At 34.8% G+C, this 22,256-nt stretch overlaps 1 protein-coding gene across 2 annotated transcripts in view; it reads left to right on the forward strand.

Annotated features, from left to right (window-relative positions):
- Nucleotides 1–22,256, forward strand: part of SHOC2 (SHOC2 leucine rich repeat scaffold protein) — a 99,016-nt gene that overhangs the window by 63,547 nt on the left and 13,213 nt on the right. For both annotated transcript variants that reach the window (XM_044240491.1, XM_044240492.1), the window contains exons 3-4: nt 5,702–5,839; nt 18,018–18,148. In XM_044240491.1, coding sequence (XP_044096426.1) covers nt 5,702–5,839; nt 18,018–18,148 — 269 coding nt within the window. The remainder of the gene's footprint in view (nt 1–5,701; nt 5,840–18,017; nt 18,149–22,256) is intronic.

Here is a 22,256-nt window from a genome sequence, read left to right on the forward strand (position 1 = left end):
GATGCTTAACTGAGTCACCCAGGTGCCCCTTCTATATGATACCTGTAATGATGGGTACACCATATTATATATTTATCAAGGCCCCTAGAATTGGGCAACACAAAGAGTAAATGCTAATATAAAATATGAACTTTCAGTTAATAATATTAATTTATCAATTGTAACAATGTACCACTTAATGGAAGATGTTAATAGGGGAAACTGTGTGCAGCGAAAAGGATCTAGGGGATCCCTCTGTACTTTCTGTGTAGTTTTTCTGTAAACCTGGAACTACTATAAAAACAATAATAAACACTCTTATTACAATTACCACTCATTTCTTAGTCAAAGCTGAACTCTTCATCTTAGCCTATAATACTTTAAGTGGATCTGATCCAGGGCTACTTTATCTCCTACTGTCTGATTCCTTAATCATGATTCTAGCCACATTGACCTTCTGTTGCATTTTGAACTCTATTGCCTCATAGTCTTTGTGCTTGTTCTTCACTCAGCCTGGAACATTCTTCCCTGAGAATTCTCATTGTTTCTTCCCTCTCCCATTATTTAGGTCCATTTTCTTTTCTTTCTTTTTTTTTTTCTTTCTTTCCTTCTTCCTTTCTTCCTTCCTTTCTTTCTTTATTTTCTTTCTGATTTATTTATTCCAGACAGATAATGAATGAGAAACATGCAGGAGTTTGAGAGGGCGCGAGCATGTAGGAGCAGGGGAAGGGTCAGAGGGACAGGGAGAGGGAGAGAGAATCCTGAAGCACAGGTCTGTTTGCAAATGGTACTTTATCAGCATTTCTTTCCCTTTTACTTATTACTAATACCTTCACTCTCTTTTCCCATGGCACTCTTTTATTTTTATCTTGCTTTATTTTCTTTGATAGCTCTTAATACTTCCTCGCTTGATTACTTGTTAACTTGTTTTTTTCCTTATTAAAACACAAGTTCTATGAAGGCAGGCATTTTATCTTTTTTTTTTGTTTTCTCTTACTGTATCCTCATCCTCTGGGATAGTGTCTAGTGTTTCATAAGCATTTGTAGAGTGGATAAATGAATGAATCTATGTTCTCTCTGTAGGCAAATGTGTGGGAATTCAAATTTAAAATAAAAAGATTGCTTATTGAGTGTGGAATATGAGTCATAAGATGCGTAATATTAATGGCTGATGTTAACAGTATGATAGTACGATGCATTCGTTTTCACTAAAAGATATATCTGCTCCATAGATGGGGAACTTATGTTATGGATCAGAAAATGCTCTTCTGTGAACAGTGTAGGAGAGACTGCTAGTGTTTACCTCTTTGAATCTCCCTTTTTTCTCTTTGAATAAAAAAATGTACAAAATGAAGGAAAATACAAAATACAAATACAAAATACAAATGTATATACAAAATACAAAATACAAATGTATAAAGTAGGAAATAAAAACCACTCGTAAACCCATTCAGAGGCAAGTCACTTTTAAACCTTAGTTACTGTCTTTGAGAACCATTTGGGATGGATTTACATATTGTTTTGTTTTATCATATTTGAATCATATATGGTGAAACATGTTTAAAAGTACTATGTAGCTGGACAGAGTATAGAAATAACAAGTTGTGTATAAGTATTTCATGAACTGCTTATATATTTAATACTTAAATTACTTACAAATAATAATGTAGGCTCTTACCTTGACACAATGTCTAATACAGAATTTTTCATATATTCACAATTTTCAAATGTTTCTAATTATTTGACTATGGACAAGAGGAGCTTGGGCAGTTACAAGTATTAACTCCAAAGAAAAGAGATCTTAAAAACTTCCCTCCACCAACATTAAAAATGTTTTGTTAATTGCATTAAATACAAAGTTTTGGATTAGTTTTGAAAATATTTTAGATTTTTATGGGAACTGTGTGTAAATTATAAACTTCCCTGAAGTTTCTTAGACTTTTTCTTTGGACTGAACAAAATCTATTCTGAAAATGTTCTTCGTGGTTCCTAAAATTTATATGTAGATTTTGGGGAAAGCCTAAAATAACTTTCAGATTTTACTCCCAATAATATATGTAATTTCATTTTGAGTGTACTGTATTTCAGGGACTAACAGACCAGATTTTAAAATCATGTTATTTTTTTCTGTGCTGTTAAAAAAATTAAATCACATTTCCCGAGTTTTAAGCATTTTCAGACTATTTAGGGATTACTAAATTGTGAGAAAGAAGTATTAGTGTTATTAGGTGATGCTATTCCTAATGTGTCACTATTACCATGATATCCTGACTTTGCAGAGAGTTGTATTGCTGGAGGATAACTTTCTGGAGAGAATATATGTTTAAAATAATCCAGTTGCCATGTGGTGATTTAAACAAATCAAAAAAGTTTAACTTAATTGTCTCGATGATTATATTTTCCTTTTTAAAAACACTTCTTAGTTTTAGTATTAGGTAGTCATATGCACAGTTCTGTCCTAAAATGTTAGTAACTAATTTGTTTTTATGTTCAGAAATGTCAAACTGGCATCTTGAATACTGAAAAAAGCCCACAAACATGTTCAGTAACACAGTGTTTTGTTCTGTTTTAACCTAAGAACTAGTTGTCAGCATTTTAGCATTTGAAGATTTTATTTGAAGATCTAGATTTCCAGCTTCGTTTGAAAATGTGAGGATTGGACAGTATTGAACTTTCTTATTCCAACGTAGCAGTGATTCTCAACTGAGAGCAATTTTTGCAGTGTTGTGACAGAGGACATTTGTTAATGTCTAAAGACAGTTTTGATTGTTATTATTTGGGAGGTGCTCTTGGCATCTAATGAGTAAAGGCTGGGGGTGCTGCTTATGCATAACCCCAACAGCCTCTTTTAGCAAAGAATTACCCAGTCCAAAATGTCATAGTACTGAAGTTGAAAGTCCTGCAATACAGTGGTAATGGATCTGAGTTGAATTCTAGCTGTTCCAAATGGATAAAGTTAGTCATAGTCTTCTTCCAGTTCGTTTTATTTACTTGCCTCAACTCTGTACACTTTTGGGCTTGTGTATCTTTCTTTAGAGTAGTGGAAGTTATTTTTGTAGGTACTAAATTTCAAATATTATTTATTAGAAAAGATGATGACAAATTTTAAAAAGCATTTTATTCCCTCTTTCTTGAAGACTATTAAATCCAAATTTTATCTTCCCCAGTTATCTTCTTTTATTCTTTAAGTTAACATGATGCTATGTACTAAGCACTGTACTAGATACAGAGATAAATAGGTATATAAACTTTAATGATTGTTATGTTTTGGAGAATTGTTTTATTTACCATTATGTAATTTAAAGTGAGTTTTTTTAAAACAACATGTGGTTGAGTCTTTTTTCTTTTATCCTCTCTGACAGTCTCTTGTTTTTTATGTGGTGCATTTAGATTATTTACATTTACAGTGTTTACTGATGAGTTGGATAAATATCAGTTATATTTGTAACTATTATTATTAGCTGAACTTCTTTTTATTGTTCATCTTTTTTTTTTTGCCTTATCTGGTTTTAATTGAGCATTTTATTCATTTTCTCTCTTAACATATTGCTTATACTTCTTTTAATTTTATTTGTATGTATGTGGTCATCCTGGTATTTACAGTATGCATTTGTAGCTGATTATAAGTCTGCTTTCACATAATGCTGTACCAGTTCATATGCGTAGTGTGGTTACCTTAAAACAGAATATTCCCAATTCCTCCCTCTTGTCCCTTATAACATTGCTGTCATTCATTTCATTTATCCTTAATCTGTAATCATCTAATATATTGTTGCTACTAATACTTTGAACAAACCAATATCTTTAGATCAATTAAGAGTAAGAAAATATTTGGGGCACCCGTGTAGCTCAGTCCGTTAAGCATCTGCCTTTAGCTCAGGTCATAATCCCAGCTGGGGTCCTGGGATCAAGTCCCGCATTGGGTTTCCTGCTCAAAGGAGAGTCTGCTTCTTCCTCTGCTCCTTCCTCCCCCGAATGTGCTCCCTCTCTGCTCTCTCTCTAGCAAAAATAAATAAGTCTTTAAAAAAAAAAAAAAGTGAGAAATTATTTTACCTTTATTACTTCTCCAATGCTCTTCTTTTATATAGATCCAAGTTTCTAACCTATATCATTTTCCTTCTTTTTGAAGAACTTCTTTTAGTATTCTTGTAAGCCAGGTCTGCTGGTGACAAACTCCCTCAATTTTTGTTTGTCTGAGAAAGTCTATTTTTCTTTTACTTGGAAGGATAATTTCATTGGATACAGACTTTAGGTTGGTTGGGTTTGGGTTTTCTTTTCTTTCAAGACTTTAAATATTTCATTGCATTCTCTGTTTGCTCACATGCTTTTCTGAAGAGAAGTCTGAATATATGGTTTTTATCCTTGTTTCTCCAAAAGTAAGGTGCTAACTTCTTCCAAAATTTTGTCTTTGCCTTTGATTTTCTGCAGTTTGAATATGCAATGCCTAGGGAAAAACAGGAAAGGATTTTTCTTCTGTCTTCACCCTGAGAACCTGGGTGGTAAAGCACAAGGATCCAATTTCTCCAGTTCCTTGCCAACATTTATTATTTTCTGTTTTTTTGATTATAGCCATTCTAGTGGGTGTGAAGTGGTATCTCATTGTGGTTTTGATTTGATTATTCTAATGGTTAGTGATGTCAAGCATCTTTTCATGTATTCATTGGCCATTTGTATATTTTTTTGGAGAAATGTCTATTGAAGTTCTTTAACCATTTATAAATTGGGGACTTGTTGAATTGTAAGAGTTCTTTTATTTTGGACATTAATCCTTTAGTAGATACAGGATTTCAAATATTTTCTCCCTTCTGTGGGTTACCTTTTCATTCTTTTGATAGTGTCCTTTGATGAACATATGTTTTTAATTTGGATGAAATTCATTTTACCTGTTTTCTCTTTGTTGCCTGTGTTTATAGTAATACGGCTTAATAATGTGCCCTAGACGCATTTTTTTTTTCCAGTTCCATGTGCTTTATTTGCTTATCTTACTTTCTCAGTATTTATAACTAATGCCTTTGGAAAAAAAGGGAAGTCATGAGAGAACCAATGCAGCTGTTACAAATTATAAAGTTTTTGAACAGTATGTTCAAATAAAGAATTCTGCAAGGAAGAGTGTTGCAGAATAACACTAAGAATAATCGAAATTGCCAGTACAGCTCTTTCAACTAGAATGTGGAGAAATATACCTTATTTTCTATTCTTGTGGAGTACTATTAAAATCTAGAAGCAGTTTTTGATTTATAATCTCACTTTGTGTATTTATATAACATCAGAACATATGCCTATTTGAGATTTTATACATATATTTTGAGGTAGAAGGTGAATCTAATATATTACTGTGTTGAATTTGGTTAAAAAAATTAGTGAGTGCTACTTAAAAGTGTGAAATACACAAACATAAATGTGGTTGAATTGGTTATTTAAAACTACGTATGTAGTATTAGTTGGCGGTCATTTATATTTTTAGCTTTATCAGATGTCATTTTCTTTTTTTATTGAAGTATAATTGACAGATTACATTAGTTCTAGGCGTACAACATAATGATTCAATATTTTAAGATGTCCTTTTCTAATAAGTTTTAGAGCTTGTGTTTGATTTTTACATTTTCCAGAAAGGTATAATTATGATATAGAAAATGAAGAGTTTTTTTTTTCTTTCCTTCAGTATTACTTAATGTATTCTTTAACAATTCTTGTTAAATTTTTATGTTGGCCAATTTTACAGGTGAATTATGTAACCTCATTACGCTGGATGTAGCTCACAATCAACTTGAACACCTCCCAAAGGAGATTGGAAACTGCACACAGATAACCAACCTTGACTTGCAGCACAATGAACTGCTAGACCTCCCAGATACTATAGGTATGAATTATATTGATAGTCATTTATAGCTACCTGAACATTAGAAAGACTATTTTTGGTGCATTTCTATAATAAAAGTTAAAAGATTAAAATTCACTATTGTCAAAATAGCAAGACTTTTTATTTCCATTTCTAAGTAGGTTTTAGGAAATGAATTTGATCAGATTATAAAGAAGATAGAATTTGGAAGTATTGAATATTGAGTATATATTTTATTATAACTGTTTAAATTGCAGAATGGGTGCATTTTTGTTTTTGCTTATTTCAGAATGTTGCATGCTATTATATAGGGTGTGGTCCCTTCTTTGCTAAAGCAAACATACTGAAAAAATAAAACCACTGCTGTTTAGTCTTTAAAACATGGGCAGTGTAACTTAAAGCTTGTTCATTTCCACTGTTGAAGGGTCTAAGAGAAGAGATGCCTTGAAGTAGAAAATGTGTTTCAAAGACTTAGCCAGACTCAAAAAGTTGAAGTGTCCTACTGTGAAATGTTCACACAGTTTTATTTTTCTAAATGTCCATAAATTTATACAAACAGTAAAGCAACTTTTTAAAACTTTTTAGTTACTGGTGTGTTACAGGATACTGTAATGTTTATTTAGGAAAATTACACCTGGACTTAATTTTTGTAATTGCAGTAATGAACATTTATGAGGTTTTTACTGTATCATAAGAGGCCTATAACGGTGATACCTTTCTCCAGAAGGATTTTTGTTTGTTTCTGTCAGGTACCTAAGTGACCACTTGAATCCATCTGTATCCTAAGGTTTGAAATTTTTCTGGTCCCTCAGGTCATTCCCAGGTAGTCTGTAGACAGATTGGAGGACTGTTTTACCTCTGGTTTACCCTTAGTGCTGGGTAGAGAACCCTGTAGTATCCCAGTTGGTACTGATTTCTAGACTTCCCACCCTTAGCTGGTTGTAGATTTTTGACTCTAGGCAGAAAAACATGCCTTATCAGCTGTGTCTTCCAGTTAGAGAAGCACTCCTTATGACAAAATTTTCTCCATTATGTGCTTATTTCTTGGGCTTCCAGCCGGTATCTGGCCTGGTAATTAGTCATTATCTTGTTAGCTCTCTGATTTTTGTTTTGGAAGTATATTTAACTTTTTTTGGTGGGAAGGTTTATCTGAATTAGCTAGTCTATCATTACTTGAAACAGAAGCAATTATTAAGGAGTTTTTTAATATGTTACAATAAACTGTTCTGAGTTGCAGGACAACTAATCTGAGACTTCTTTAGGATATAGTGTAGCTATCCATTGGAACCTACATCTTCCTGATTCTTGGCTCAGTGTTCTTTATATCACATTACTGTTTGTAGTAGCAACAGACTAAGTATTCTAGTTATCTAGTTACCTGCATTAGATTTATTTCTGAAAGGCAAGATGGTGTACAACTTACAGTGAATTATTCTACTATATTCTTAAGAATTTTACCAGATTTCCTATATAAATAAAAAAAAATCTGATTTCTGGATCAGTAGAGACTACACCCAATTATTTCTTGCTTTTCTTTTCTTTTTTTTTTTCAAGATTTTATTTATTTGACAGAGAGAGGGAACACAGGCAGGGGGAGTGGGAGAGGGAGAAGCAGGCTTCCTGCTGAGCAGGGAGCCTGATGTGGGGCTCAATCCCAGGACCCTGGGATCATGACCTGAGCAGAAGGCATACACTTAAGGACTGAGCCACCCAAGCGCCCCCTTGCTTTTCTATTTTAAAATCTATTGAAATGGCCAGAATGAACAAAGAAAAGTTAACCTAGAAGAAAAAGAGCATAGAAAAGATATTTATTGCATTTATAAAACATGATCAGACTGGTGCAAAAAAAGAAATAATACATTCCTTAGAAATACCTTTGCCATATAAAGTTCAATTTAATGGGAAGTAACTGTGTAACAGAATGAACACATCCAAAGACCAAAATAGAGATGTATAGGGTAAGTGTAAGAAGTCCATTAGAATCTAGAACAAAGGGGCGCCTGGGTGGCTCAGTGGGTTAAGCCTCTGCCTTCGGCTCAGGTCATGATCTCAGGGTCCTGGGATCGAGCCCCGCATCAGGCTCTCTGCTCAGCAGGGAACCTGCTTCCCCTACTCTCTCTGCCTCTCTGCCTACTTGTAGTCTCTGTCTGTCAAATAGAATCTAGAACAAAAAGGAAGAAGGATACAAAGTAAGTGATGAGGAGTCATGAGAGAAAGGACTAGAAGTTCTAGAAAGAGAATAGACGTAATACAATGAAGAAACTAAATGAAATATAATTCTACAGTCTTTCCCTGAACTTGACAAAAACCCAGATAATGTGATTGATGTTCAAGAAGACATAATGAAAAAGATACATTCTGGTAGAAGTTTTAAAAATTAGATTTACTTTATTGCTTTGGATGTACCATATAGTGACATACAATGTTATAAAACCTGTTCTTTGTCTAGTTTCAGTTTCTGGGTAATGCTGCCCACATATAGTAAGGAGGAACGTGTTTCGTACTCTTCAGTTTGGGGAAACAATTTGTATAAAATTGGCATTATTTCTTCCTTTAATATGTGGTAAGATTTATCAGTGAAGTCAGTGGGCCAGGGTTTTTCTTTATAGGTATGCTTTTAAAAAAACATTTTCAATTTTGGGGCGCCTTTTGGGCGGCAGACTGGATTTTGCAGCTAGTCATGATGTCTCATGTTCCTGGGATCAAACCCTGTGTTGGTGCAGAGTCTGCTTGAGGGTTCTCTGTTCCTTCCCCTGCACTCTCTCTCTAAAATAAATAAATAAATTTTTAAAAATTTTTCAATTTCTTTAATAGATACAGACCTATTTAGATGGTCACTTTTTTATTTTTTAAAGATTAATTTTAGAGAGGAGGTGGAGGGGGAGAGAGAGAGGGAGAGGGAGAGTCTTTTTTTTTTTTTTTTAGATTTTATTTATTTATTTGAGAGAGAGTGAGAGAGAGCATGAGCGAGGAGAAGGTCAGAGAGCGAAGCAGACTCCCCATGGAGCTGGGAGCCTGATGTGGGACTCGATCCCAGGACTCCGGGATCATGACCTGGGTGGCTCAGTTGGTTGGAGAGGGAGAGTCTTAAGCAGACTCTGCACTTAGCGCGGAGCCTTACATGAGACTCCACCTCACAACCCTTAGATTGCCACCTGAGCTGAAAATCCAAGAGTCAGAGGCTTAAACCAACTGTGCCACCTAGTTGCCCCTCACTTTATTCTTTTTCTTTTCTTTCTTCCTTTTTTTTTTTTTTTAAAGATTTTATTTATTTATTTGACAGCTAAAGAGGGGAACACAAGCAGGGGGAATGGGTGAGGGAAAAGCAGGCCTTCCCTCAAGCAAGGAGCCCAATTTGGGGTTCTCTCCCAGCACCCTGGGATCATGAGCTGAAGGCAGACGCTTTCAGCTACCAGGAGCCCCGACCCTCATTTTATTCTTTTTTTTTTTTTTTAAAGAATCTATTTATTTATTTGACAGAGAAATCACAAGTAGGCAGAGAGGCAGGCGGAGAGAGAGGGGGAAGCAGGCCCCCCACTGAGCAGAGAGCCCAATGTGGGGCTCGATCCCAGGACCCTGGGATCATGACCCAAGCTAAAGGCAGAGGCTTAACCTACTGAGCCACGCAGACGCCCCTCCCCCACCTTATTCTTGAGCAAACTTAATCATTTATGTTTTTCAAGGAATGGGTCCATTTCATTTGTTACATTTGTCACATTTATAGGCATAAAATTGTTTATAATATTCCCTTATTATTTTGATATCTATAGTATCTGTTGTAATGTCACTTCTCTCATTCCTGGTATCAGTAACTTGGATTTTTTTTTTTTAACTGTTTGATTAGAGTTGTGTCAATTTAATTGATTATCTCTAAATTTTACTGATTTTCTATATTATTTCTCTGACTTTTATTTCATTAATTTCCACTTTGACCTTTATTTTTTCCCTTTATGTGTTTTGAGTTTTATTTATTAGTTTCTTATGGAGGAAGCTTAGAGGTCATTGATGTGAATTTTTTGTTTTTTCATGAGTTTTCTTGAATGACATATCAATATAGTTTGTGTTGTATGTTCTTACATTGAAGATTTTATGTCATGTGTGCATTTAGTGCTATAAATTTCCCCTTATGTACTGCTTTAGTAGCATTTCACCAATCCTGATATATTGTGTTTTTCTTCTGTTAATACTTTCTAATTTACTTTTCTTTTGTTGAGTAGAGTGACATAGGTGAGGCAACCAGGGCCTCTGCTACCTGTCCTTTTTTGTCTTTTTTTTCCCCTCCTAATTTTTGTCAGATGACACTTGTTGGGACATATAACATTTATGGTATATCTTGTTATGCTGATCTGTAGTTGTTTTTCTTCTTCTTCTTCTTCTTCTTTTTTTTTTTTTTTAACTTTTTTTAAAGATTCTATCTGTTTATTTGACAGACAGAGAGATCACAAGTAGGCAGAGAGGCAGGCAGAGAGAGAGGGGGAAGCAGGCTCTCTGCTGAGCAGAGTGCCCAATGTGGGGCTCGATCCCAGGACCCTGAGATCATGACCTGAGCCGAAGGCAGAGGCTTAACCCACCGAGCCACCCAGGCATCCCTGTTTTTCTTCTTAATGTTCATCAACAGTCCTATGTAGTCAGAGTTGCCCCAGTCATCTCTGGGTAGGCTCAAGTCAGTCTTACAGTACTTTTCTCAGAAATGGTTCATAAATAAATAGTTCCCTAGTTATAGAATGTTTGTAACCTTTATACTTGAACAGTTTGGATGGATATAAAAATCATTGGGTCCAGCTTTGTTTCCTTAAGCATCTTAGTAAAACTAAGACATGGTTGTACTATCTTCTGGCATTAAATGTACAAAAGTATGAAGCCAGTCCAATTTTTTCCCATTGTGACTTAATCTTTTTACCTGGCCACCCAGAGTACTTTCCTTTATTTCTGAAATTTAAGAACTCCATTATGTTTCTCAGTGTTGATTTTTCAGAGTCCATTTCCCTGGGATACTCTGAGCCAATCAAAATATAGGTTTAATTTTGATAGTTTTATATAGTTTATATACTTTTTATAGTTTTCTTGAATTACATAGACACACTTAGCTTCTGTTGTATGTTCTTACGTTGCAAGATATGTCTGTAAGTTTGCTTATTTTGATAACCAACTAGTTGCAACAGTAAAGGGAAAAGAATAATGCATAATCTTTTTTTTTATAGAAACATCATTTTTTTAAAAAGATTTCATTTATTTATTTGATAGAGATCACGAGTAGGCAGAGAGGCAGGCAGAGAGAGAGAGGAAGGGAAGCAGGCTCTTTGCTGAGCAGAAGTTTTGGAAAGAAAAATAAAGTTTGTTTACTACAAATCAGACGGAACCAAAATTAAAGATGCTTGAAATGTGATAAAGTTAATATTCTTATCCCTGTCACCAATGCTTAGTCACTGTGTATTTCTTAGGATATGATTGATGGTGAACACTTTATTGCTCCTTAAGTGATCAGTGAAGTTCTAGCCTCAGGGCCTTTATTCTTTTTGGTCTCTCTGCTCAGGACTCTTTCTTCTAAATACCCACATAATTTTCTGTACTCTTTCAGCTGATCAAATGGATATATACAAGGCATCGTTATTAGTCAGCACTGTTCTTTCTTTCAGATAGTCCAGCAGTATTTTGCTTAATGTTTTATGCATGTGTCTGTATTTGTGTTGTGTCAAATAATAATGAAATGGAGATGAAAATAGAGTGCAAAAGTGAATAGCCCTGGCAAACAGAGAAGCATAGACGGTGGTTGTGGGTGATAAAGATCTTCCATTTATGAGGGCTAGGGTCACACTTCCTCTGACAAAGGGTCACTTTTCCATGTATTCTTCTTTCTCCTGTCTTCTTAATTTTATGTATCTTTCCTGCCAGAATTACTGTATTTTAAGTATGTTTAAAATATGAAAGCATTTAGCTTCATTATTAATCTGTTGTGGTTAAGGTGTTATCTCAGAATAACATAAATGCCTGGCTTCTAGAACATTCTGCATGATCAGATTACAAATATGTATTGGAAATCAATAAGGACTGAAACATTAACAATAAGAAAATTGTAAATATTTATTTGTACATGCTTTGGATAGTTGTCAACAAATGGAGTATTTATAGCTGTTAATCCAAATAATGGCAGTGAGTAATACTTATTGAAATTTTTTATAATATTGTTACTTATTATATACCATGTATATTAAAAATTCTTTTGCCTTTTCCATCTCTCTTATCCCCAGTATTTTGATTGTATAGCAGAAGGTTGAGATTTGGTGAGAAATTCAAACATTTGGGTCTTAGTCTGTTACAAATCATGTCTTTTTTTTTTTTTTTTTTTTTAAAGATTTTATTTATTTATTTGAGAGAGAGAGACAGTGAGAGAGAGCATGAGCGAGGAGAAGGTCAGAGAGCGAAGCAGATTCCCCATGGAGCTGGGAGCCCGATGTGGGACTCGATCCCGGGACTCCAGGATCACGCCCTGAGCCGAAGGCAGTCATCCAACCAACTGCGCCACCCAGGCGTCCCCAAATCATGTCTTAATTGATTGACCTTTGAGATTCTCCCTCTCATTTATCAGAGAAGAGAAATTCACCCAACACATTTAGTGGTAAACTTTATTGGAATATAATTCTCTTGATATTTTTCCTGTCTTTTCCTGTTCTACTTCTTGAAAAGTATAACTTTAAAAAAAAAATCCACATCTATCCTGCACAGTTGATTTAAGTCCTGCAGCAGCTACCCTACTTGCCTTTCCCTGGACTTTTCCTGTTCTACTTCTTGAAAAGTATAACTTTAAAAAAAAAAAACCACATCTATCCTGCACAGTTGATGTAAGTCCTGCAGCAGCTACCCTACTTGCCTTTCCCTGGACTTAAACTTGCTGTAAACTCACAACTGAAATGAGATCTTGTAACTGTCACCTGATAATCAAGCTTTCCCAAAATCACTTTATTTCCTTGCCTTTTCTTTTTTCTTATAAGTAGACCGAGATGTTTTTACCCCTTTCTTTATTTAACACAAACACTCCTAGAGTAGTTTCTCACTCCTTGGCGCAGTACTCCCTGCCATTTACTTCCAGGCTGAGCAGTGCTAGGATCACTGACAGCTCACAGGATGTGGAGAAGTGGCAGAAGGAAGTAGGGAGGGGACAGCTGGTTGTAGTTAAGTGAGAGAGTACTTCAAATATATTTATAGTTTCTCTGACTTAACCGTTAGTCTACCCTGTTGAATAAAATGTATATTCTCTTTCATGTAAATATTTTCTAATTCAAGAGTCAGTTATGAAAGAAAGAAAAATATTAAACTTCATTACAGCAGTCATTTTGTTTCAAACTGTGAACTTGGTATGTTAAATCTCCTGTAATCTGTGGTGATTTTATGAAACTATGCGGGGGGGAGGTTAGAGGTCTCAAGTAGGAAAAACTTTTTTGTTTTCTGTTTCTTCTCAAATGAGATAAAGAGAGAAATCTGCAACAAGAACTTGCCTTCAAGGCTGGAGCACAGAACAATTCACAGAGGTCTTTTGTTGCACTGGGCTCTGAAGAAATGATACAGTAATTATGGTTATATCAACAAGTAGAGTTTAAGTAATTAGGTTTTAGGTAATTACAGTTCAGATTCATATAACAACTTTACTAGTTTTCTTTTTAATGGTGGCATTCTTTTGGGTTTTTGACATTTAAGAATTTTTATATTGCTTGCTTTTCAGTTTGCTTTCAGTTTTTTGGCTCAGTGTTCCTGGAAAAAAAAAAATACCATTGACATTATTTTCATTGTTAGAGCTGTGTGCCTGTTCTGTTGATTTTTTTTTTTTCTACTTTGTTAAAATAAAATTAAGATCATTTGAGTTGAGTTTCACTCAAGTTATACTGAATTAACCTAAAGATGCTGATTATATTTGCTGAAATTGAAAGCATCTAATTTTAATTCATAGCCATTTGATGTTGCTGTAATTTAAAAATCTGACAGCATAAGAAAGCAAGCTGTCAGAGCAGAGCACAGAACAACTTACAGTCAAAGTTAAGCACTTAAAAGCTAAATGCCAGTGAGTGGCAGTGATCAGCCTACATTTATACACAGAAGCTCAGCAATGTTGATTTTATTTCTTCGTCACATAGCTCAACATTAGCAAGCCATGGCTTGATTTCTAGGTTGCAGTTTAGTTTATGATAAAACCAGTCACTGAAAGAAAATGTCACACTTCTGATGTCCAGCTTTTTTCCTTGCACAAGAGAATTTGGGTATTTTATCCTTAATTTTTCTCACCTCTTTTATTTTGTTGAGAGTCATGGATTTTGGCAAAATGTGGATGACTTAACGTGCCGTGCTCTCAGTAAAGTGATAAGAGCTTTGCACACATGAGTTTCTCATCAGAATAGCATATTTTCCTAGGTTGCATTTTTTAAAGTTCAATTTCTACTACACCAACAAAAAAGGTGGGGGAAGGGGGAAAAAAAAGGAAAGAAAAAGTTTAGTAAAGATGGAGGTACTATTTTTGTTTACTAGATAAAGTCATGTGGCAGTTTCACTACATTATTTTCATGTAATTTTTACATTCTAGAAACCTTTAAAAGTGAGAAGTTCAAGAGTTATTTTGCTTTTCGAAGAGAAATTTCGGGAATCTGGTTCTATTGGGCTTTTGAGTTGATAAGTATTTAGAATTTGTTATACTCATCTTTGTTATTAGAGAAAGCTTTTAGGTTTTAATGAGAATAAATCGTGTTTAAAATACTCTATTTGTGTACTGCTGTGCTCTAAACAGTGACTGAATGAGAGATGTCAGTTTGAGCAAAAATATGGGGTCTTTGTGCTACTCTTCTGGCAGATTGCAGAGACTCCTTGGTAAATGCTTCAGCCATTTTACATTGAACCAGGCTTCTTCCGTAGGGTAAGTGGTGGTATGAAGGAAAGAAAGGGATGGTCTGTCTTCCATTTCTTTTTTTTCCCCCACTAAGGATGATTGCCTTTTCTGTCTTCAACTTCATACAGCAAGTTAAAATTTTACCATAAGATTTTTGAAGTTCTTTAAAATCAGATATTATTACTGCTTGTAGGAAAATGTCCACCATTACCGGCCTTGTTGTAGCTATAGTGGTCATGGGATAGGCAAATGATAAAATACTGATTTCTTCCTTCCCTCCTTCTTTTAAAATGAGAACGGGTCAAAGAAAAGCACCTCATACAGTTTTAAGATTAAACATTTTGTTCCTAATGGAGAGAAGGATAAATAGTGAAAATGCTTTAGCTTCTGGAGTTAATTAAGAAAATATGAATGAATGCCTGCTGTGGGCTTAGCACTGAAACATTCTCTGGGGAGATGGAAATATATAAGGCTTCTTACTTAAAGGGTTTTCAGCCTGTTTGGGGAAGGTTTCTAATCCATGAAATGACTGACAACATAAAAACAAGTATAATTAGATGCCATTTTATAGTGAAAACAATATGCAGTCATGAGTCCGATTTATAGGGAGATCCATGAAATCTTGATAGAATGGCCAGGGAAGGCTTCACGAAGAAGTGTGTTGGACTCAGTATGGAATAAAAATGCTTTCCATCAGCACAGTAGTATGGACAAATAGCCTGGGAGTAAGAATGAACATACGCTTCTGTGTCAAGAGGCGGCAAGCTAACTGGAGCACAGTCCGTGAAGATCTTGAAGAATGATTACTTGTTGCAGGGAGCCAGCTGAGTTCGATCCTAGTTTTGCCACTAACTAGGTGGTGGCTTTGATAAGTCTCTTCACATTATCTTAGGCTAGAGTCTGTGCTTATTACGCTCAGATGGCTCTTCTTTTATAATAAGCTGCTTCTTAGGTGTTTTTTCATCTCTTTTTTTAATCAGGGTGCTTGTTTAAGAATTCAAACCACTGTGCTCTGTTTTTTCATAATTTAGCTCATATCTACACTTTATGGAGAAGATAAGCCTCACAATGTAAAATGTCTGAATGTTCTTACCTCTACGTTAGTATAAAATGTCTCCATGATGTAAAATATTCATTCAAAAAGAGAATGGTATAAAGATATTGCAGTCTTTTAAATTAAAATGACTTCATAATTACAGACTTTTTCTTTATCAAAATGTTTTTAAATGGACTTAGTTTGAATGTTTTCTTTCCATTCTTTTCTACTTGTTTTTTTTACATTGTTGAGATCATACAAAATGCATAATTTTTCTTGTCTTTTTTCACTTAACATCATAGTCTTTCACATCTTAAAATTTTTTTGTCACATAATTTTATAGGTATAAAATATAGTACAGAATAAAGTCATGTTTGAATGTCTGTACTGGTCATTGTGTTACATGTCTTACACGCGTTGTATTTAACCTTTAGACAACCCTATCAAGTATTTGGTATCCCCACTTTATAGATGAGGAAATAGATTCAGTTAAGTAACTTGCCCTGAGTCACATAGATAACACAGAATTCTTTGTCTCTGACACTATGGTGTCTCCAGTTTAAATAATTCTTCATATATCCTTGAATAAAAGCGTTGTCCCTGTTTTTTTTTTTTTGCCACTACAAATATGAATATAATTATACTTCACCACAAAGCAGATTATTTTATTTTCTGCAGACCCAACTTTTGAGAAACATTTGTATCATATTCAGTGTTATAGTGCAGTGATAACAATGTTCTTGCCCTTACTTCTAATCTCTAAATTCTTTGGGGCTTTGGAAAGTCATCTAATCCTCAGCTTGTTTTTCCCCCACTGCGAAATTGACGTATCTTACCAGAATGTCATTAGAAAGATTTAGTGAAACATCCTTCATTAATTTAGAAAGCATTTTCTTTTCTTTTTTTTTCTTTCTTAAATATTTTATTTACTTATTTGACACAGAGAGAGAGATCCCAAGTAGGCAGAGAGGCAGGCAGAGAGAGAGGGGGAAGCAGGCTCCCCGCGGAGCAGAGAGCCCGACGTAGGGCTTGATCCTCGGACCCTGGGATCATGACCTGAGCTGAAGGCAGAGGCTTTAACCCACTGAGCCACCCAGGTGCCCCTTTTTTTCTTATTTTAAGATTTTATTTATTTGACAGAGCAAGCGAGCGCAAGTAGGCAGAGTGGCAGGCAGAGGAAGAGGGAGAACCAGACTCTCCACTGAGGAGGGAGCCTGATGTGGGGCTCGATCCCAGGACCCTGGGATCATGACCTGAGCCAAAGGCAGCCGCTTAACTGACTGAGCCACCCCAGCGCTGCAGTTTAGAAAGCATTTTAAATACAAAATTAACTTGTCTTTGCTAAGTGATAGTTTTTATTGTTGCCTTTAAATTCAGTTTTCTGCCTAATGGAGTCTTACTTAAACAGAACCAGCAAACTCTTGGCCCAGTTTCCAGACACCATTATAAGAAAGTAATGTAAATTAAAATAGTATACCTCTGGAATAATTCCAATTACAATTCCTACAGGAATTGAAATGTTTGCCAAGTTTTTCTGCATTATAGCTGGCTATACTTAATGGTATTTAATTATCAGAATATTTTCATTATCAATGATGAGTTTTTCCCTTGAAGATGTAAAGAGTAAAAATTAGCTTGATATAGTGATTTCTTATAACTTGAATCACTGATTTCTTCAGCAAGAGGGAAAGATGCAGATGAATGATAACTAGATAGAATTATGAGGCATAGTGACTGCCCTCCTAGGGTTTCAAAGCTTAATTTATGCTATAAGCTAATAAATGTTTTCTGTAAGTATTGTAGTGGTGCTACCTCTAAGAAAGAAGGTTATTCAGCAACTTTTTGAAAAATGATCAAAGCAAAAATAAAGAAATGAGCACACTTCAGAAAGTTGGGGTGCCTGGGTGGCTCAGTAGGTTAAGCCTTTGCCTTTGGCTCAGGTCCTGCTGTCTGCTCAGAGGGGAGCCTGCTTCCCCCTCTCTCTCTGCCTGCCTCTCTGCCTACTTGTGATCTCTCTCTTTCTCTGTATTCAATAAATAAATAAAATCTTTAAAAAAAGAAAAAAAGATGATGAAAGTTAAAAGACATCACAATATTTGTCTCCAAAAGTTAAGTGTGACACAAGCATCTACATCCGTAATTCTTTAACGCTGGTAATATTGTTTAATTTAAAACTAGAGGCTGGCTACGCTACATGTGACATTTAAACCTGATACCAGCAGTTGAAATTTGAAGTCAGAAAGGAAATTAGCAGGTTTATCAGATTTAAAAAAAATTCTTTTTTTTATTCACAGGAAACCTGTCCAGTTTAAGTCGTCTTGGTCTGAGATACAACAGACTGTCAGCAATACCCAGATCACTGGCAAAATGCAGTGCCCTTGAAGAGCTAAATTTAGAGAACAATAACATTTCTGCTCTACCAGAGGTGAGAGGTGGTAAATCTTTACAGCTGGGTGGATAATTTGATTATTGAGATTGTTTAAATAATGAGTATGCTACAGACATTTAGCCACCACTAAAATAAATACTCCAGAGAAAAAAGAATAGGTATGATTATAGGAACGTACTAATTTTTTCTTTTTTCTATATAGAAGGGAGAAACTAGAGTGAGAAATCAGTTTGCTACATTCACATTGTAATCATCATTTAAATTTTTCTCACATTATTTTGGAACTGACAGTAGCAGCTATTAAGGAAAAGTTGTATGGTTGTTTTTTTTTTTTTTTTTAAAGATTTTATTTATTTATTTGACAGAGACAGATCACAAGCAGGCAGAGAGGCAGGCAGAGAGAGAGGGGGAGGGGAAGCAGGCTCCCCGCTGAGCAGAGAGCCCGATGTGGGACTCGATCCCAGGACCCTGAGATCATGACCTGAGCCGAAGGCAGCGGCTTAACCCACTGAGCCACCCAGGCGCCCCGTATGGTTGGTTTTAAAACTCAACTTATCCCACCCAATTCAGTTATTTTAAAAAGTGCTGTAGAAAATATGGTTCATGAAAAGAATAAGCTATATAGAACACACTATTTATTAATCATGTTAATATTAGCTGTAACACTTCCATGATCCAGATTATTACCCTGTTTATACAATAATATTAAAGCTTTTTTAGCATATACCAGTCACCAAATTTTGTTACTTCTTAACACATTTTTAATTTGGGTTTTGTTCTATGAAAAAATATTTTTGTTTATTTTGGGCAGAATGCAGTACTCTTTTTTATTTTATTCTTTTGCTACATATTATTATTTTAGCATACCCACAACTTGTATGTTTGCTTATGGTTATTCAAGCATTATGTCTTACTGTATTATTCTAACAAAAGAATGGACTTGTGGCTTACCGATTAAGCTTTGTAAAACACCTTTTGTCCTAATAGTTAAAAGTGCTTTCTATAAGTGACTCTTTATTTCTAGTTTTTCTGTGTGTGTGTATGTGTGTATTTGAATTAAAAATAAAGGTGCTTGGCGATTCACAGACCTGTACCCCTGGGGCTAATAATACATTATATATTAATAAAGATACTAAAAGGAAAAAAAATAAAGGTATGTTGGGCAAATGTTTTTAGATATGATTTATAAAGAACAGTTTGAGTATATAAAGCTATAGGCTTGTAGCAGTTAGTTTATAAAATAAATGTATATGATTGATTTGTTTCTATAGAGATACAGAAAAAAGTACCTGTTAATTTTGCTTCTCTTATTCTGGGTGTTTGGGTTTTTAGAAAACCTTTGATCAGAATACAAATATCAGTTTTTCAGGATTGTATTTGCTAAGATGGACCAGTTCACTAAAACTGCTATGAAGGTATCTCACCTGCAGTTTAAATGGGATTAAGAATAGAATCCACAGATTGTAGAGATAGCCCTGACAACTAGACTGTCTGGATTTTTGTCTTTCTCCCTAGTGGTAATTTAGAATGGTAAAGATGGGTGGGGTTCTATTGTTTAAAGTCACCTCCTTTTCTAACAGTAATTAGCACAATAATTCGACCTCACTGGGATTTTTTTAGGTGTGATTTGTGAGTTTCAGTACAATTGACTGTTTTTACAATGTCAGGCTGAACATAAAGATTGGGTGTATATTAAATTTCAAGAAGTGAGAAAATTAAAAATTTATTTTTATATCTAATTATCAGTGAAGGAAAACTAATAGTTATTTGGTACCTCTTAGGATACAAAGTTTCATATATAATATTTTGTGACTAAAATTAGTCAAGATTTATTTTTAGTAAAAGAATTATAAAGAAGACAGCTCTCTCTTCAGTCTGGCTGTGGAAGAAGTGTCTCTGTGTGTGTGTGCACAATGTGTATGCGTTTTCATTCCCACATGCACATATTTAAAGTGGCCTTTTTTTCAGATGAAGAAGCTATGGGGGAAGCCCTTGATTGGTCCTGTCCAAATCTGGGAAAGGATTAAGTCTTATTTAAAAGGAGTCTGTGTGCTTTGGAAACACCATATTCCTAATGCAAATATGTAATTATCTGCATTTATAATAAGCACAATAAAGAAAACAACAAAATCTATTAGACAGCACTTAACTAGACATTCAAGCTGGGTGAGGCATGCACAATCAGGAAAGTGGTTTTCAATTGGGGTTCATTGCTGAAATCAGAACTGGCAAAATGACCATATAGTTTTTTGGTTTTTTGATGACTATCTGAAAATGGACTAGTTTTAATGTAGACACATAGAAGGAAAAGGAATTTATTAAATCTAAGTACATATGGTCAAGGTGTAAGGCTAGGGATTCTACATGGGTTATCCCATTTGAGTCTTCACTGTAATTGTATTAATTATTGGGGTATTATCAAATAGGAAAGGTAATAAGACTTAAGTTATGTTTTTCGCCTGATTTGTACCTTATTTTCCTGAGAGTACTGTAAGAAATATACTGATTGTCTAATTCACCAAAGGCCACGTAACTGGTAAGTGGAAGACCTAGGATGGGGATCCAGGTGTGTCTGACTTTAAGGAATTGATAAGCAACTTCATTATATGCCCTAAGAGCGAAAGGTTGGAGAGTTGCCTTGTTGTTGCCTCTTTTCAGATTTCTGCAGTTTTTTTCCAAGAATGTCAGTAAAGTTAACTACATGTAAGAATAATAAAAAAAGTTTTTACCATGAGACTGAGAATTTCATGTACTTTCAGTAAAGTAGGATATAGGCATTTTTCCAGAATTGACTGCCTTGCAAAATAGCTCTCATCACTCTTACCTGAGCTTTTCCTTTTATCTGTGTACATCAGTAGACAAATGTTGCAAGCTTCTTAACGTTCAGCATAAAGAACAAGTTTCAGTTCACCATATAATTATACCTTCAATTACAGTTACTTCATTCTTTCAGCTGGTCCTATTGACACCTCAAGTACTAAGTCTTCGGTTTCCTCCTGGTATACAGCTGATATTTGAACATTGTTTAAAATGTGTGTTTAAAATACACACATACATACCTCACACCGCTTGTTTCCTCTCTGATTGGGTCTTTATTCAATCCAGAATGTTTCTACTACTTCTCCTAATATTTAAATTTTTTTTCATCCTTCAAGATCTAGCTCACTCTCAGTCTCCTTCCTGCTTTTCCAGCTACTCTAGTATTTCTTCTTTTTTTTAAATTTAGAGAAGGGACTTAAAATTTAAGCACTTATTATATGCTAGAGTTTGTAAAGCTATTTATGTATTTTATCTCTTTAAAATGTCTTCACTACAGTTTAACAAAACAAGGCATCATCATTTTACAAATGAACAGATTAAGGTTTGGAGACATAGTTTTCCCAAAGTCACAGGCCACTGAAAAATAGAGCTAGGATTCAGAGTTGTTTATAGCCTATACCAGTGTTTCTGAAACATTAGTGTGCATACAAATCACTTGGGAATCTTAAGATTCATATCAATTTGGTAGGAATAGGACCAAAAGGTCTACATTTCTAACAAGCTGATGTTCTTCCTTCAAGCAGACTTAGAAAAGCAAGATAATATGATTATATTACATATAATTTATTACTGATTATATATATACAGTTATGTGTTGTTTTCTTTTTCCCATCTTTGTGCTTTATTTCTCTAAATAGGTTTTAGTCATTTTAATGGCAGAGTTTCTTTTGTAATACCTAAACTCTAGCACTACGGTTACATGGTGGGAGGCTGAAGTGAGGGGGTTTGGGGGTAGTATCTGTAGTAAATACTTGTTTGATAGATGCATATTTCCCTCTGAAATCTTACCATATGGAAAAACACTATTATATAATATCAGGAAGTGTTATTATCTTCTGAATTTAATATTCTTTAAAGGAGCCATTAAATTACTGAATAACAACTTACTCTGAGTCAGTATTATGTTAATCTTAATAATAATTTAGAGGATAATTAACTCGGACCCGGATAGGGTTGGTCTCATAGCAAGTGGCAGAGCCAGGACTCAGACTCAGGACCGTGTGATGTCAGAGATTCTGCTCTATAAGGTTCTCAAACTGGCCACTCAAGATACCTCTTACCCTCAGACATATTTTCTTTATAGAGTGGGGTTTTTTTTTTTTTT

This window comes from Neovison vison, chromosome 2 (assembly GCF_020171115.1).
Source record: "Neovison vison isolate M4711 chromosome 2, ASM_NN_V1, whole genome shotgun sequence".
Classification (NCBI taxonomy): Eukaryota; Metazoa; Chordata; class Mammalia; order Carnivora; family Mustelidae; genus Neogale; species Neogale vison.